This window comes from Parasteatoda tepidariorum, chromosome 4 (genome assembly GCF_982258835.1).
Source record: "Parasteatoda tepidariorum strain Cologne lab strain chromosome 4, Ptep-v5.0, whole genome shotgun sequence".
NCBI lineage: Eukaryota > Metazoa > Arthropoda > Arachnida > Araneae > Theridiidae > Parasteatoda > Parasteatoda tepidariorum.
In genome coordinates this window covers 28,063,939-28,082,282 of record NC_141758.1, presented here as the reverse complement: position 1 = coordinate 28,082,282, position 18,344 = coordinate 28,063,939, and the positions used below count along the sequence as shown (strand labels likewise).

Sequence of the window (18,344 nt, the reverse complement as noted above, 5' to 3'; positions counted from 1 at the left end):
ATGTTTTGCCCTTTTTTTAGTTATAACAGGAAGGCTGGTGTCACCTCTTTTTGTTGTTTTACATATTCAATAGCTTTTAGTCCATCTGTATGAGAGATTTTTATATGTTGATTTTCATAGTCACTGTCTTCATAGATTAATTTTCATTATTGACGATATTAACGCTCATTTCAACGGTAAACTCGTGTTGTCTGTCACTTTCTTTTCCTGAGAGTTTGGAAGATAAAATTCAGGCTTTTTTCGGTGGTAGTTTTGAAAATAAAGAAATAACTAGAACAAAAAAAATATTTGAAATATTTGATAGCTCGGTTAACGTGGAAGATCAGATAATCGGGACTCTACTGCAATGAGATTACTCGTGTTTAGAATGGAATACAATTATTTTAAGTAAGAATAGAATTCTGCTTTTTTAAACAATCTTTAGAAGAATGTGGAAAGTAATGTTTAAAAATCTTTTTATAATATTTTGTTGTACTAATAGTTGTATAGATTTTACTGCTATTTACTGATCCCTATATTTCTATTTGCATCATACAACAACAAAATCAAAGGTATTTTTCTCCATTCAAGTTAACACTTGTTGATAACCTCTCCAAACTTTCACTAGCCCTGTCCATTGATGCCACGTTTTTTTAATTAAAATTCTACAATCCATTGAATAATTTTGCAATATTTCTCAATTCCTCCGTTTTAAATTACTGAGCATACAATATTTGAAAGAAAAAATAGCAAATCAAGAAATTACTTAACAATACACTTTTAAAAGGAGACATTAATTTAATTTCTTTTTCAAATTAAATTATTTTAAAGCACAAAAAGCTCATTTGCAAATAATATTAAGCTGACACTAACTTTTGGTATATTACTTTCAAGCAATGAATAATAAATATCAAGCATCAAAATAGACATATTTAACTGCAAATGCCGTGGAGGCATGATTGTAAAAGTGCTGTAAATTCCTAGTGCGTTTGAATTTGTAGTGAATGAGTGAGCAAAAACTTTTTGTTTTATTTAGGGAGCACTTTTTTAAAAGGTACTGATACAGCCATATAAATAAAATAAAATATTAAGCATTATCTCTTTTTATAGATAAAAAAGATTGTGAGAATTTAACATAAATCGAGAACAAAAATTTTTGTGGTGAGAGAAATAAAACAGCTAAGCAAGAAAAAAAAAATTTAAAAAAATAAAATTCGCAACAGTGAATTAATGACTTATATACTTGTATTGAATTAAAAAGTTAACCATTACATTACTGATTAAGAAAATAATTAAAAGTATTTATATTTGATTTTTATAAAATTTGATAAAAACTAAATAAATATTTCAATTTGATGATAATAGAATTAAGAATGATAAAAAAACTGATGTTATGAAATCAAGAAATTTTAAAATCTAGGAAATATGTAATGCTAATAATGGTATCAAAAATGCATTCACAGTATGTATAGACACCAGTGCCTCTGCAAATTGAGTCCTCCGCCCGAAGAAATTATTTGTTTGAGCAAAGAACTCATCTATCTTTAAAATCTAACTGAGTGCAGAGGATGCAACATGTTAATGTTGACACTCACTGTGAACCCACCCTTAGTTATAATGAATACAGTTTTAAATATATTTGTAAGATATTAAATGAAATTTAGTTTCAAAATATCAAAGATGCTTGTGAAAACATTAACAGATATTTTGTTGTCTTAGATTTTAATGCAAAGATAGTTATAAGGAGATTAGTGAAGTACTAAACAGGTTTCAGTTAAATCTCTGGCAAATGGTTTCAAACTTTTTTAAAATTCTTGGGGTTCACTCAATATTATATTGATAGGAATTTTTATTTTTATTTCAAGTTTTTTAATTTTGTTCCTTTTATGTTCATTTTTACTAAAGTTTGCATTACTAAAGTTACCATGCATGTACTGATAAGCCACAAAATTAGAATTTACTTAATAAAAAAAAAAAACAATTTTTAAACTATCTTATAAAATAATTGCACTTCAATGCTGATCTTTAACAGGGTGCGTAGCCAAATTACTCAACAAAAAATAAGCACCTTTTAAGCACTTTTCAAGTACTCAAATAATATTTTTGAGCACTTAAAAAAAACACAATTAGGTAGGATTGGAAAGTTTTTGACAATTGACGATTTTATCTAGTTTTAACATGCCAAAATATATTTTAAAAAAACTTTCAGCATTGTTTTTGATAATTGTCAAAATTTTTTAATCATAAAAATCAAATGGAGTGTTCATACAATACGGACTGACGATAAGCAGAAATAGATTGGGGTTGAATTAATTGGGAAAACGTTGAATAGAACAATATGAACATCGTCTTTCTGCATAATTCGTAGCGAAAATCAACATGGTAAATGAAAAATCTCATTTTAGAAAAGGGAAATTAAACACTTTTTAAAAACACTCAATGAAAAAAAGCACCTTTAAGAACTTTTAAAAAATGAAAATCGAAAATAAACACCTTTAAGCACTTTTTAAAAACGCTACGCACCCTGTTTAACAATGAAAGCCAATATTATCAGAAATAGCAAAATATTTTTGCACTATAAAAAAAAGTTATTATTTAATTTCATTTAACAAGTTCTCAATAGCATTTAAATATAATATAGGTGATAAATATTCAAAAACAAGTAACGTAAAATTATCCACAGACAAATGTCATTTATATTATGATTATATACATGATGGTATATTATATACAGTATGCTTATGGTGTTGCAGCAACAAATTAACAGAACACAGAGTTTTAAACTTTTGTGAAATTATTTTGTTTGAAAAAGTTCAACAAAGAAAAAGTAATGAATTATTTAAAAACATATACTCTTTAACTATCACCAAAATCTAGAAAAAGTATTAAATTTCAAAACCAAGCTTAAGCAAAATTTTATACTTTTCACTTGTACTTTTTTGTAAACATAAAAAGCACTATCAAGTATGGTTAAATTACTAATGTTTTTAAAACAATGTTATTATAAGTATCTTACTTTATTTTAACAATTATTCTTAAACTTGTAAACCTAATTTACACTTGAAGCAATTTTTGTTTAATAAATAATGAAGCACAAGAAAAAGAATATCAGAACTTCTAAGAGGGACGCTGAACCATTTGTGGATAGCGGACCACAAAAACTAGAAAATACCATGCTGAAGTGAACTTAAGTAGCACCAAGTTATAAATAAAAAAGAGGGGTTATTAATGTGACACTATTAATGACAGTCTACAATTCCTCCGTAGTGATAATACAAAGATAATACTGGTACATGAGCACATTATGGTAGTAAAAATCTATCCCACCATGTTTTGCGGATTTTTCAAACTCTGATGGACTACTAAGATGCATTCAGAGAAAAAGAAACCCAAACAGATAGCTATTTTTAATGAAGGAAATCATACCAAAGTCATGGAAGGAGAATACTCTACACAACAAACTGACTTGACTGTTTAGACCATGCAACGCACACACAGCTTATTTTATTAGTCAAGTGCAAATAATAAGAATATATAAATAACAGTATTTAAGGCAAAAAAATAAAATCTAAATAAATATATGGGTGCAAGATTACTAAGCAATATTTTAGGACTCATTTATAGGAATATGAAAGAAAAAAACTATTAACTAGCTTTTGCTAATATTAAGAAAAACGTCTGTTGCATAAGTAACAATTAGAGAATAAGAATAATGTGATAATTTTTTTAAAAATATATATACGTATAATATTCAAGATAAGCATAGTAAAAAGGCATCATAGTCGATTTGAACATTCCTGATTTTCAAATGGGTCTTTGTAGCAATGTAAATGAGTCGAGGAAGACCGTTTTAAACAACTATAGTTTGGAAATAATATTTTTTGCAAAAGAAAAATAGATAAAAAGCAACTTAAATGGTATAAGTATGTGATAGATTGATTAAATGAGCAAATCATAACATTAAAATAATAATAAAGAAAACTTTTGCTATGCACTGAAATAGATTTAAGTCATAAATATCAATAATAATAATAAAAATATATACTAGAATTCTACTTATACTAACATATTTATTGATAATATTCAAAAAATAATAATAAGTTTAATGATGATAAATTAAAGCACAAAGAATATGACATAAATCAAAGTTCTTATTAAAAAGTTCTACAATAACAGATTATTTCAAAAAGTTAAAAAAAAAAATTTAGCACAAAATACAAACATTACATGAATAAAAAAATATTTAAAAAAAAACGCAAATAAATATATACCTGCACACTACTTTTACTAATACATTTATCAACAATATTCAGTAAAATCATAATAAATTTAACGATAATAAATTAAGGCACAAATACTGTAAAAATCGAAGCTTTCATTAAAAAGCTACAATAACAGTTTGACCTAACAATATTGAATTCCAATGAGTTGAGAACAAAAAAAAAAATAATAACTTTTGCACAAAATTCCAACAAATACCAATAAAATTGTCAATCAATGAATTCCTCAACAATATTTCTTTAACCAACGTTAAATCAGAGTTATCTTATCCACCTTTGGAGAAAAAAAATTCGTTTTTACAATATTTGTATACAATCCGCCAGAAACCAATTTTATAATAATTAAGTGCTAATATTCTAGTTCAGAAAATAAATTCATTATTAATATAAGCTATATTATTTTTGAGCAAGAGGATCTAGCAATTTCTTACTTTTGAAGTAACTTTTATAAATCCATTTTATAAAAAACAGACTTCTTTCACATTTCAAAATTTCCAACTTTCTATCAAAACAATAAACATAACTAGGACTGGGCAATAAATCGATGTATCGGAAAATATCGATGTTATGCAATCATCACCAATCCGATGTTTGGATTGACAATTTTTCGAAGCATTTGGAAATTGCAATTTACTGAATTGTACACAATGTTTCCCAATGTATCGCTGACTACACGTGCGGTGTTGAGCATTGTTCCCGATAATACATTGGATGTTTCAAGTGCGTGGGAAGAGCACTTCTTCCAATCACGACATAGATGCCTGGACGCTCGTACGGAGATCTCATAGTTATGGAAGCGTTTTCTTTTAACTGTGCAAATCCTCTTGATTTTTTTTTCTACAATCAATCCATCCGTTAATTATTTTTTAACCACAATTTTTCAAACATCCACGTCTTTAAACATTGAGAAATAATTATCATTGTTAGAAAATAAGAAAAAATGCAACATACAAATTGCGAATTGTTAATATTTTACTTTTATTTTAAGATCCGTTTTACTCTTTCATGCCTTCCTTTCCTTTTCTTTAATATATATTGATAGAAATGGACTAATTTATGATAGAGAAAGGTGTAACTCGGATTGAGTTTATTTCAAGAACATAATTGTCTTAATCGATCAATCAATCAAAAAGAGCTAAAATTTGAATTTACGAAGTACCAAATGTAAAATATTAATGTACTGAAACATCGCGATGCATCAAAATATTGGGGTGTCAGCGTGAGGATACATTGCAATGCTAAAACATTACATTTCCTTTCTAAATGAAAAGTAGTTTCAGCAAACAATGCTTAAGAGAGAAAGAGATATGCATCAAATTATACTTTTGTTGAATTTAGTAATTTTATAGACTTTTTGCTTACAAATTTCTGATAAAAAAAGATTTAATGCAAATTAAAATAAAAAAATTTCTACTAATGTTATAAAAAATTTTAATGCAGGTCTGTTACTTATAAAAATTTAAGAATGTTTAGGTTGATTATGCTACAATCTAAATCCAAGGATAAAATAAGTATTACATGACAATTTCATTGAATCGAAAAAGAAATTAAATTTAACTATCAAAATTTGAGTCATGTGTTAAATTATAAAAATGATATATTGGACATAAATTTAAACTTTTCTATTAACTGTATAGGTTAGCTATTATTTGAAAATTTCATAGTTTACAGCTTTATATGCAACACAAAAATAAAAAGCAAAAACGAGATTAACATACCCTAAAACTTCCAAAGAAAGGTTGACAGGTAACTGTTAGTCCCATCAATTTCTCGGGAGGTATATATAGGACAGCAGAATCTTGTAACTGTAAACCGTGACTTGTATCATAAAGAAAACCATTCAAAAGAGGCTGGAAAATTTTAAAGAAAACAATAAATATTTTTTTCCAACTATGCAAGATGTATATAAGTCAAAACTAAAATGAAGTATTAAAAACAACAGATATAAAAACTTCTTAACAAAAAGATAGTTTGTCTTTTATATATATATATCTGCCAACATTGGAGAAATAAAATAATAGAGATTTTACTAGCGACATTTTTTGGGCTATGAGTAAAGTTCTGATACATCATGCATAATCATGCAAGTTAAAAGAAGAAATTCAAAATAATATAAATATAATATAAGCTTATATTTAGTGAAGTAAAAAATATGCTTACAAATCTTAATGTAAAGAAAATTCTTTTAAACCACTATTTATAATTACTTAAACTATAAATGCTCAACATACTGCAGTACTGGCAATAGCACCATCTGTCGAGGAATAAGAGATGCACTTTTGACTTTAGCAGATGTTTTATTATTATTATTTTTTTGAGAATATACAGGTAAACAGGAGTTAGATGCAACATACAGGAGTCTTCGTTAAAAAACAGGAGACTTGGCAGGTATGTATATATATATATTAACATAGTTAACTTTTTGAAAAATATTTTTCGCTATTGCATAAACAAATATTAAAGACCTGGTTTATAATGGGTAAAACTGGTTTATTACAATAGTGTCAATAGTACAATAGTGTCAATATATTACAATATTTGTATACAAAAATTAAATGTAGATTTACAATAGTGTCAAGCGGACATAAATACTTATTGGCAGCTATGATTTTTTGTCATTTATTTAGAATTAAATTACAAATAAACACATTTAATTAATTTTATTATTGTTGTATTAATTACAAATTTCTCTATACTCTCTCAAATTTCTCTACAGTCATATATTAATGCCCGAATGCTCTATTTAGGAAAACATTTTTGTAAATATATCCATTTATTTATCAGTATGTCAGATTTTGAAGTTTTTAGCAAAATATAAAATCTTCAAAATTGCAAGTCTAAAAAATGGGATGTTTGGTATTAATATTATTATTCACATCTTAAACAGCACTTCACATGTAAGGTTTAAGGACAGATATTAAATTAACACTTTTTTAAAAAAATAATAAAAAAAATATGATTTATGCAAGTCTTGAAAAAAAGACACATTTTTTCCTTTTTTTTATAAAATGTGCATGAAGTACATGAAATATTGATCACTATATGCTAACAACACATATCTAGGAGATCTATTTTGCTTTTGCTTTAACGAAGGCAGACCATTAAAAAAGAGAACTGATGCCTTATTTATGCCATCATTCCAATACATAAGAAAACAAGATATTATGAAAATATTAAAAATTAAATTACCAGTAGGGCAAATTCTCCAAAATCCCCTTTTTTTTCTTTTAAAAAAAATTCATCCAATTAAAACTTTCACTTCTCTAACGAGTTTTTTTTTTTCTTCTTTTTTTTTGAATTTTTTTAAACAGAATCGTTAAAAAAAAATCAGCCCAATGTTATAATTTGAATTTAATGCAATTTTGCAAAAACTTTAAAGTCACTAAACAAAAAGACTAATCACTAAACAAAAAATTTCAATTTTAACAACATGAAAAATAAATAATAATTGTACTATTTAAAAATTTCATCAAGTCTATTTCCAAGTTCTTGGAAAAATAAGATCTTTAAATAAAATAAAATCATTGAAAGAAAATATAAAGAGAAAATTTGTTCCTGCAACTCGAAACTTTAATTTTTATTTCTATACAATTATGGTACGCCATATATACCTACATTTGCACATATCTGAATTTTAAATTAATTATTAAAACATGGTATAATAATTTACACATACATCATGATTATCATCCTAGGTATTAGACACTTTTAATTAGCATTTTAAGGTTTAAATGTGTGCCATATCAGAAACAGTTTTTGCCATCAAAAACCTAAACCTGGGACATAAATAAAAAAAAATCCATGGCATAAATTTTTGCAATATTAGTTGTTAAAACAATCATACATAACATTCAATACTTCTTGTGTATGATCATTACACTGTTATAATATATATGTAATACATTCAATATTATAACAGTGATTTTCATCTGTTATCAACTTTAATGAAATACAAAAAATATACTTTAACAATTCATTGCAAATTGGACAATGATAGATTGAATTGCTAATAAAGAAATAATGATTTATATGCAATCTTGAAAATAATCAAAATGCTTTCCATATTTCCAAGCCTTTTTTTTTCAAACCAAACATAACAGAAGAAAAAGATAATAACCACAATGATTTTCAGTGAAACATTAAAAATGCTTGTTAGTATTTATAAATTTTAATTCAAGCTAATTAAATCCAAAATATATAGGATTCTTTTTAACTCAAGACTTTGAAAATGCTGATAGTTCACAATGGGAAAATTTAAAACTATAAAACCTAAAATCGCAAAAAAAATTTCCCTTTTAATTTGCATAAAAGACGATTTTTAAATATATTAGGCAAATCATAGATGGTAGGCAATCAAAACTAGACATTCATTAATAAATATTAATTAAACAACAGAGTTTCTACTTGAATAATAAATATTATCTAATAAAAAGTTCATAAAAATACTATCCAAATCATCATTAACATTAAATTAATTTCTAAAATTAATAATTTTTACAGATATTAACATTAAACACTTCCTACTCTTCCAAACGAATCCAGAAGAAAATTATAAATGCAAAACATTGCCAACATTATGAATTAAATCTATTATAAGAAAAGGGAAAGTTTGTCTTTGTTTTTGCAAGACCAAAACAGTTTAATCTATCTGTTCAGGAGGGATATGCGAAAAACAATTCCTATGGGATCTGCATTACACATTTTAAAAAATTAAACCGTTTTTTTTTTTTTTAAATCATTCAAAAGATAACATCCTCAATGTTTGGTAGATTACAGCTCAATTTAATCAAAAACGAGTTTGAATTAGAATTTATTGCAAGCTCTTTAAACTAATAGCCTATTTTTAGTTATGTCAGGTAAGTAAAAGTAAGTTAGAGGTGGATTCAAAGTAACATCACAAAAAAAATAAAATAGTTAATTCTGAGTACATTTTATAATAATCAGAAAATCTTAAAAATATTAACCACATATAATTGTACTCAAAATTATTTTATATATAAAATCGTCAACCAAACTATAAAGCATAAATTTTGTTATACTAAAAGGAATACATAACATATATAGGTTATACGAAAGGTTATACAAAAAGTATATAGTTTGGCAGTTATTGACCATACGTTGTTCTAACTAGGAAAACATAGTAAACATTTCCATCTACTCGGTCATAAAATGTTTTGATTTCAGTTTTTCAAAATTGAGAAACTTTTTTTCTTCTTCATTTAAAAAAAAAAAAAAAAAAAAAAAAACTATGTAAGACAGATGTAGGGTAGTGACATAATCTTAAAAATTCATATGGTATATTTGGATTTTAGTGTAGCAAATTAATTACATATGCAAAAGACATTTTACATGATACGCATTAAAGTTACCTTATTTGCCAAATGTGACAATAGCCTGACTAAATGTGACTAAAAGAAATTAGTTTAAAAAATATTCAGTCTTGGAAAAAAAATGGAAGATTTTAGGGTTAGGTGAGAAAATATGGATACTTAGTTTGTTTGAAAGTAAGGTTCAGAAATTTTTAAAATTATTAGTTCAATTTCAAAATGCAAAAGTCGGCATTACTGACAGCTAAGAGAATTACCAAAGAGTTTAAGATTTCAGTAATTTTCCTAGGTCTCAGATACCCTATTTTTAACTATTAAATAAAATATAGAATAGAAAAAAGAGAGAAAGAAACAGAAGCAAAGCTGCACTTGAAAAACATTTTTAATTTCGGCTAGTATCAAATTTTGAAAAAAAATTCAAATGTTCTTTCTTAACTTTTTCCTTATGAAGATTCAAACAAGATAAATATTAAAGAAAAATATTCAAATATTTATGTTAAATTTAATTAAAAGAAGTTATTAAATAACTAGAATATTTTACATAAAGAGTAATACAGAATTCAAGTCAATGATAAAAGAAAACAAGCCAATCAAATCCAAACTAAGTACAGTACAGAGTTGCAAACAGAATAAAAAAATTTAGCTATTGAATTTCAAAACAAAGGTAACAATATAATACAACTAAAACTTTTTTCAACATTTTGCAATGTTAAAAATTTTTCAAAATTTTATTATAAAATTAAAATATTAAAAGTTGTATACTTTTTTATGAAGATTTTCAACATTATTGCTTTGAGGAGGAACTAAACTATGCCATTTTCCACGATCACCTCTCCAACTTTGTACAGAATATAATTTCGGCTCATTCAACTCAGATGCAATCTAAAGATAGAATAACATTTTTGAAAGAAAGAAAGAAACAACTTAAGGATACTAAATAAAGTTTTCACAAATGATGCAATATATATAAAGGAGTCAGGCTAATATGGTGACAGATGTCACCAAATTTCTATAAATGTCACTAAAATCATATGCATGAGTAAAAGAATAAAATGAAAGATGATGTAATAATTAATGAATAAAAGATGAATACATAAATAGATGAAATAATGAGTAAAGAAGGTGTTTAATAAATAATCCGAAGAAACTGAAGCGTCAAGATAGCTTCATTCAATTCAAAAACATACAAATTGGAAATAGATAGTCAGCATTTTTCAAGCTCTCAAAAATAAGCACCCATTTTCAAGTCTTGAAAATTGGCACTTGAAATATGCAGTACCATATATTTCCAATTTGTGTATTTTTAAGGAGAATGAAGTAATGAGAGTAGAACTTTATTTGCCAATAATTTAAAATTAATTCCTATTTTGTGACATGACTAAATTTGTTTCCCTAAATTTATTAAAATTTATTTTTTTCGTTTCAAAATTTTTCAAATGGAATTTAAAGGTGTTTGGTACAAGAAATTTTTCAATTTAAATGCCAAAATTTCAAATTTATACGTGTTGTGCTTTGCGCTTATGTACTAACAGTATATATTGTTCATCAATAAAACAATAGTTTTTGCTCCTGAAAATTAAATTTTTAGAAATTTTATATAATTAATTAATATATTTTGTTATTTTCTCTTTTTTCCTACTTATTTATTTGGTTGGTCTCAGTATTTTAATCTGTATGCTGAATCTTTACTAATATTATTTTAGCTTTTTCACTTAATTTTAATAAATACTAATCTTTAAATCATTATGAGGTAATGGATCTATAATAAGGTGCTATAATTAATAATTTCTGATCTGTATTATATACCATAACATGAATTATATAACTGTAAAATTCGCCAACCATATATATGTTACTGTGAATGACCGAAATCAAGACCATGTCTTCAGTGAATGTCAACAATCACAACAATATCCGAAATATTTGTTATATCCGATTTGATATTAAATTTTTCATTGATATTATTATATTTATTGATTATTACTATATATCACATTGATATTATTATATTATATTACAATATTTTAATATCTCCTTAGGATAGATTAAAAAAAAACATCAGTATTTGGAGTACTGGTTAAATGCATACTGAACAGTGACACTTAACTTTAAAAGAACTTCAATGTAGGGTATACCGGGCAGTGACACTTATTTAGACTTAGTATATATGTCCGACATTTACCAAAGCGACTATGTGACTATCAACATTCATCGGTAGAAGTCAGCAACCACCAGTTTCGATAATTTACAGTAACATATATCCACACATGCATATATGTATAGATAAAAATTGACTCCTCGTGCAAAGAAATTAAAAGAATTCTGTACACAGAATAATAAAGGTAATCTTTTACATACATTTATAATTTACAAACAAATATTTTTAGAACATGTTTCAAAATAAAAAATACAACTGCAACATAATTAAATTCATAAAAAATACATTGTATTCATTATCCAGTGCTTGCAGTTTGGATCGATCCATACATTAAATGGATTTATAAAAAAAAAATTTCTTTTTAACTATTTAAGCAAGGAGATTTAGTAATTCAGATTTAACGAAGTAAAACAATTAACACTAATGGTATTAAGAGAGCAATACTTCAAAATAACATGCAAATTGAAAAAAAAAAATTGGAGAATAGAGATTGAAAGTTAAGAACGTTAAAAAATCTAAGAATGTTTATAGAATACCACCAATTTTTTGTAACATTAGAGTTGTTTATAACATAGACTACATAACTTACCAAAAGCCTACAATAATCAATTCTAAATAGAGTAGTTCTTTTAAGACAATTTTTTCAAATACAGTAGGGAACCGATTATCCGGAACGATCGGGACCATCACTATTCCGGATAACTGATTTTTCCGGTTTTCTGAATCGCTACAAAAAGCCGTTTTTTTATAGTTAAACCCAACTAAAAAAAAATTTTTTTTGGGAAATAATCTTAAAAAGAAGAAAAAACGATGAAGTAATACACTAATGATTATTTCCAAAATGATGGTAAGGTGAACATCTTTCAAAAAAGAAAGAAAAATCCTAAAATCTTATGAGGAAAAAAAAATTTTGTTTAAAAAATGGCGGGAAAATTTATCGAATTTCGTTCTGGTTTTTTGGTTTTCCGGTTTTCTGATTTCCGGATAACGGGTTCTGTACTGCAATTTAAAAGTTAGTTTTGTTAAACTAACATCGTGCTACATCATTAACTGGTTATAAGACACAACAGAAATTTCACTACTAAAACATAAAGGGCATTATATGAAAAGTTAGAAGTAATTTAAGATAAATCAGATTTTTTAATTGTTTATGTTAGAGTATGTATTGTGAAAAACACAAATACTTCCATATAATCCATAAAATGTTTCAGAGTATTGTGCTGTTATTTATCTACTAATAGAAATTCTGGAACCGACATGGAAACAATACTCAGAAATTGTTATCTATAAAAAATATCTCCTTAGAAAAAGTGTAGCTTATTATATTGCTTCAAGCTTTTGATATGAGGCTAAAAAGTAATTTAGAATTGAATTTACACAATTAAATTCTATAAGAGCAGCACAGTTAATTAAAATTTAAATTTTTTTTAAAAGAATGCAATTATAAAAATTAAAATTTTTTACCAAAGATAAAGCTTCTCGAGATGCAACTTCTTGAACAGCCAACAGATTGATCCTGATAAAAAGATTTCAAAACAGTAATTAGAAATATTTACTTAAAATGCATACAAAAACTAAGTGCACATAAATAGCATATATATAAATCTCTATAAATAAAATGAAAATTTTTCTTACATAAATTACAGTTAAATTATATTCAAATATAATTTAACTGTAAGTTAAGAGAATAAGCTTTTTACCTACTCTTGAAGATAAAGTTGAAACAAAAATCAAAATTATACAATATGATTTGACAATTACACACTGAGTGCTCTAGCATTTTGCAATAATATATTTGGATATTTTTCAAAACACCAACAGATAGATTAACTCTGGGATCACTATACTTAAATATACTAAAAATAAAAAAAAAGAAATTGCTATAAAAGAAAATTAAAAATTTTTCCTCTAAAAATTATAGTTAAATTATATTGAAATATAAAGCTAAAGAGGAAAAGATTTTAATTAACTCTTAAAGATAAAGCTGAAACAAAGAACCACATTACAGAGCATGATTTGACAGTTATGCGATGTGTATTGGAATGATTTGCAATAAAATGTTTGGACACGTTTAAAAACACTAACAGGTAGGTGACCTGTGGGATCAATGCGTAATAGTATAACAATAAGTACAAATGCATGCTAAATATGTTTATCATCTTACATTGAGAAACAAACAATACTTGGAACACTCCTATTGGGAATTTCCTCCTATTTATTGGTAATTGGAATATTTTATAGATTTAATTAGAATAAGGTACTAGTAACATTCACATAACAATATTAGTTTAGCAGCTGTTATTTGGTTGAGATAAATATTTCAAATTAAGCTTTGTAATTCATTTAATGATAAATCAATAGAACAATGAAGCATTCACATTATGTATAAAAATTATTTTCTTAATAATAAAACTCTATTTGAATATATATTATTCTATAAGTAGGTAAAAAATAGTTTAAAAATACTTTTACTTCATTATTTAATAATTTTGAAAATGAAGGATTATAGTTTCACTATTCATATTTCAAATTAAAAAAAGAACAAATATTCATTAATAGGATAATTTAAAAACATAACAGCTGAATCTTAAATTGAACAAATAATTATTTTCATGGACTATAAGGATATGTGACTATATAATGGAAAAAATTGATTGTTAAATATTTAGAATACTTAAATTTTTCTTTTTGAATTACAGGAATTTGTAATGTAAGAAACTTATAAGCTTAAAATACAGATATTATTTAGTGAAAGTAAAAAAAAAAAAAGCTGATTACTCTTTTTAATTACTAGTTCTAAAAGAAATTAACAAAAATTTAATCTAGTAATATGATTTTCTTTTCTTTAGTGAAAAAGAACTTCATTTTTTATATTATTTCTGATTACAAATAAGAAGTAAAAGAAAAGTATTGCAAGAAATTTGTTAAAAAAACTAAAATATAAGAAGATAAAAAGAAAGTGGCCTATCTATACGTAATTCCTATTATTTTGTGAGGAAAGAAATTGTCGCTGATTATGATTGTCTTGTGCAATCATCACCCCCAAGCAAACCTTATGCATGTTTTTGTTTTCTTTCTTTTTTTTAAATTTTCACTTAAAATAAAGTTGGTGCCTTGGCCATTACAGTTGACAAGGCAGATCATGATACAGAAATATCCCCCAATCACAATCAAAAATAATTTAGTTTCTAGAATACTTTCACAAGTAAATGCAACCATTTCAAATCATGACGAAATCCTAGAATAGAGCAAATAAGTAATTTCTCTAAAAATAAAAGAGAAACGAGAAAAGAATTACACATATTAATATTCTTGATGAATATCATTATTACATTAAAAACAACACATTCTTAATTTAATAAAAAAAATTGCACTACAATTTAATTTTACAAACTTTACACAGTTTTTTTTGTGTATGAAACATGACAACTAATAAAAGATATAAAACTCTAGAAAACAAGCAATAACAATCATTTCGAGCTTTCTCTTTTTCAAGATTTTTTTATTTTGCCTGATTGTTGCATAACTGGTAAATCATTTAGGCACATGCACAGATACAGTTATTTTCCAAAATGAAATAAAAACTTCAACATCAGAAGAGTGAAAAATAGCAAGCAAAATAAAAAATAAAGGAACAAGCGAAAAACAATCTTACCCATTTTCTAAGATAGACCGACAAATAACCTCTTGAACACCAGGATTTCTGGCTTTTTGAACAGCAAAATCCTGTAAATTCCAAGAACCCAACCTTAAAACAGGTCTATCTAAATAACTAGAATTCAAGGCATCACTGCAGGGTGGCCTTGTGACAAGAGAAGAGACTAGTTCATAAAAGTCCTTTGTACTAGGATCACAGGAACGTGACTTCTCCAACCCACTAGGGGCTGAATTTGTTCTACGATGTCCTATAAGACGTCTACCATAGACACAATTCTGAGGAATTTTGTTATGATTAGAAGATGAGCTATTTACAGAAGAATCTACAGTGAGATAGATTTTTACAACAGATAACCTATCAGGAGGAAGACCTTTTACTTTTGAAAGATCATCTACAGATTTAAAAGGTCCTTTACGTTCCCGATAGTGAACTATGTTTGCAGCCATCTCCTGAGTCATACGGCACACGCTCATCAATTGAAAGACATTGGCTGTATTTACATTCACGATTTTTGATGGGGTGGCACGAACTGAATTGTCAATAACTGATAAGGACTCCAAAGATTGAGTTAACGATGAATTATAGCTTCCATTACCTCGTCTTCTGTTGACACAGATCTCAGTTCTAAATTGTTCTAATTTAGTAGCGCCTACACCCGACACTAAAGCTAAGTCCTCCACTTTTTTGAAACCGCCTATCCTTTGGCGATATTCAATTATATTTTCAGCGGTAACCCGATTAATACCCGGTAGAGTCATTAGCTGTTCTTCTGTGGCACTATTAATGTTTAGAAGATCCCACCTTAAATCAGAATCCAAAACATGGAATGTTGCACTTAGGTTACCATTCTTCGAACGGTAAAACCTCTTAGTAGATCCTTCACGCATGAGGGTTAATTTTTTCTCAGGCACACTAACACACTGTCCCATGATCACGTCCCACAAACCAAGTTATGTGGTAGAAAACAGTGGATGCATTGTACACCCTAAATTAGAGAGGAAAAAATTATATTAGTAACTAACATATGAATCAGATGTAAAATTAAATGTCTATATAATTTCAATAAGTCTACTACAGGGCAGGAAATTGTATTTCTAGAAACATTAGCTGAACTAAAATTTTTGCTTGTTGCACTATTCTACTTTCACGAAAATGTTTTTAAATGCTATCAAATGTAAATTGAAGAACTCTTTGTTGATTAGAACCATAAATGAATATAGAAGCATAAAAATCGAAACATATTAAATACAATAATAATAAAGAATCAAAAAATAAGGATTCAATGTTTCCTGAAACAATGGTTTCATAAGTGAAGGCAAGTGAATAAGCATTTTTTGTTCTAAATAGAAGAAAATGCTGTTGCTTGATTTTAAAACATTGCCTTGTGCTTCTGGATTAAAGCAGGATAATCCAAGCGTATATATTTTAATTTAAAATTCAACATTTCAGAAGATGAAATTTACTCGGCAGCTTTAAATATTTCACTGATAGTGGAATTCTAATTGAAAATTTATTGCCCTTGTTTACCAAATAATGAAAAATCACTAAGGTTCACGCCAGTAGGGTGACAACAGTTGCTAAATGTTTGGAATCATGCCTAGGTGTCAAATTTGCCACTTTGAAATACATTTGGAATTTACAAAATAGAAACGAAAAATAAATTTTCTTTCCATCGCATAAAAAAAAAAATATTGCATTACTTTAACATGTGGCATGGAATTTCAAATGCGTGAAATTTAAAACAATAACAGAGAATTTTTTTAATTTAAAAGGTAAAATTTCAAATTTACATGTGCTGTGCTTCGGATTCATGTACTTACAATATAATTGGGTATAATATGAAAAAAACACAACTACTTCGATTTAGTAGGAACAACATATGACGCAATGCTAAACGAATGGAATTTAGTTGTTGTTTATTTAGTTATTGTTATTAGTAGTTGTTGTTATTTGTTTTAGTTGTTGTTAATTTAGTTGTATTTAGTTTCAATAACTTTTCTTTATAATGCAATAAAATCTGGCGAGCAGCTATTTAAACGATCGAACACTTCGTTTGTTTATTTGTGGCTTGAAGTTAGGCTCGCAGAAAATGCCGTTCATGGGTTAAATTTAGTAGGAACAACACAACCTGTGACGTAGGCTATATTATACCCAATTGTTCATCAATAAAATAAAATTTTTTGCTCTTTTAGAATTGACTTTATTTAAAGTTTTACAATTTTTAGATAATTAATTTTTTAATGAACTTTGTCAGTTCTTAGTATAACTGTTTTCCTCATTTATTTGGTTTCAGCATTCTAATCTCTATGTGGAATCTATTTATTAACATTATTATTATTTTAGCCTTTTTACACTTAATTTTAATAAATATTAACCTTCAATTAACCTAATAGTGTTATATATGGCAATTAATAACTTTTGATGTGTATCATAACATGAATTATGGAATTGTAAATTGTCAATTTTTTCTCCAGTTTGACTACCATAAAGAGTTTTTGGACCACTTATGAATACCTAAGTGGTCCTAATAGACCACTAAATTTTCATTGATGGTATGAACCCTAAAACTCACTAAGCAGGTAAAACTAATTGAAATTTTATCTTTAAGGTTCAATGATAAAGGAAACACTGCACAACGTTTCTAAAGAGAGCATGTAAAATAAACTTGAACTTTTGTGTAAAATTGTGCATAAAATCAAAATTTTATGGAACAAAACTTTAATTAACAGAGTTTAATTGGAACAGAAAATATGTAAAATAATGATATTGTGAAAATTTAAAAGGTTAACTTTTCACATTAACCAGACTTTGATCTGTTTAAGTCATGCAGTCAAAAGTGACCAAATGAATTTTTTTATTTTTTTAACCATTTAAATAAATTTTTTTTTTTGGAAATATTAGAAGTGCATCATTAATTAAAGTAAAATACAACCTCGAAATTT

General features: G+C 26.3%; 1 protein-coding gene across 1 annotated transcript in view; it reads right to left on the bottom strand.

Moving 5' to 3' along the window:
- LOC107437666 (endonuclease/exonuclease/phosphatase family domain-containing protein 1) overlaps nucleotides 1-18,344 on the bottom strand; it is a 30,717-nt gene that overhangs the window by 10,669 nt on the left and 1,704 nt on the right. Inside the window, exons 2-5 of the mRNA XM_043054281.3 lie at nucleotides 15,400-16,387; nucleotides 13,209-13,260; nucleotides 10,349-10,468; nucleotides 5,978-6,109 (exon numbers count right to left, since the gene is read on the bottom strand). Of these exons, the coding sequence (XP_042910215.3) occupies nucleotides 5,978-6,109; nucleotides 10,349-10,468; nucleotides 13,209-13,260; nucleotides 15,400-16,331 (1,236 nt within the window). The 5' untranslated portion in view covers nucleotides 16,332-16,387. The remainder of the gene's footprint in view (nucleotides 1-5,977; nucleotides 6,110-10,348; nucleotides 10,469-13,208; nucleotides 13,261-15,399; nucleotides 16,388-18,344) is intronic.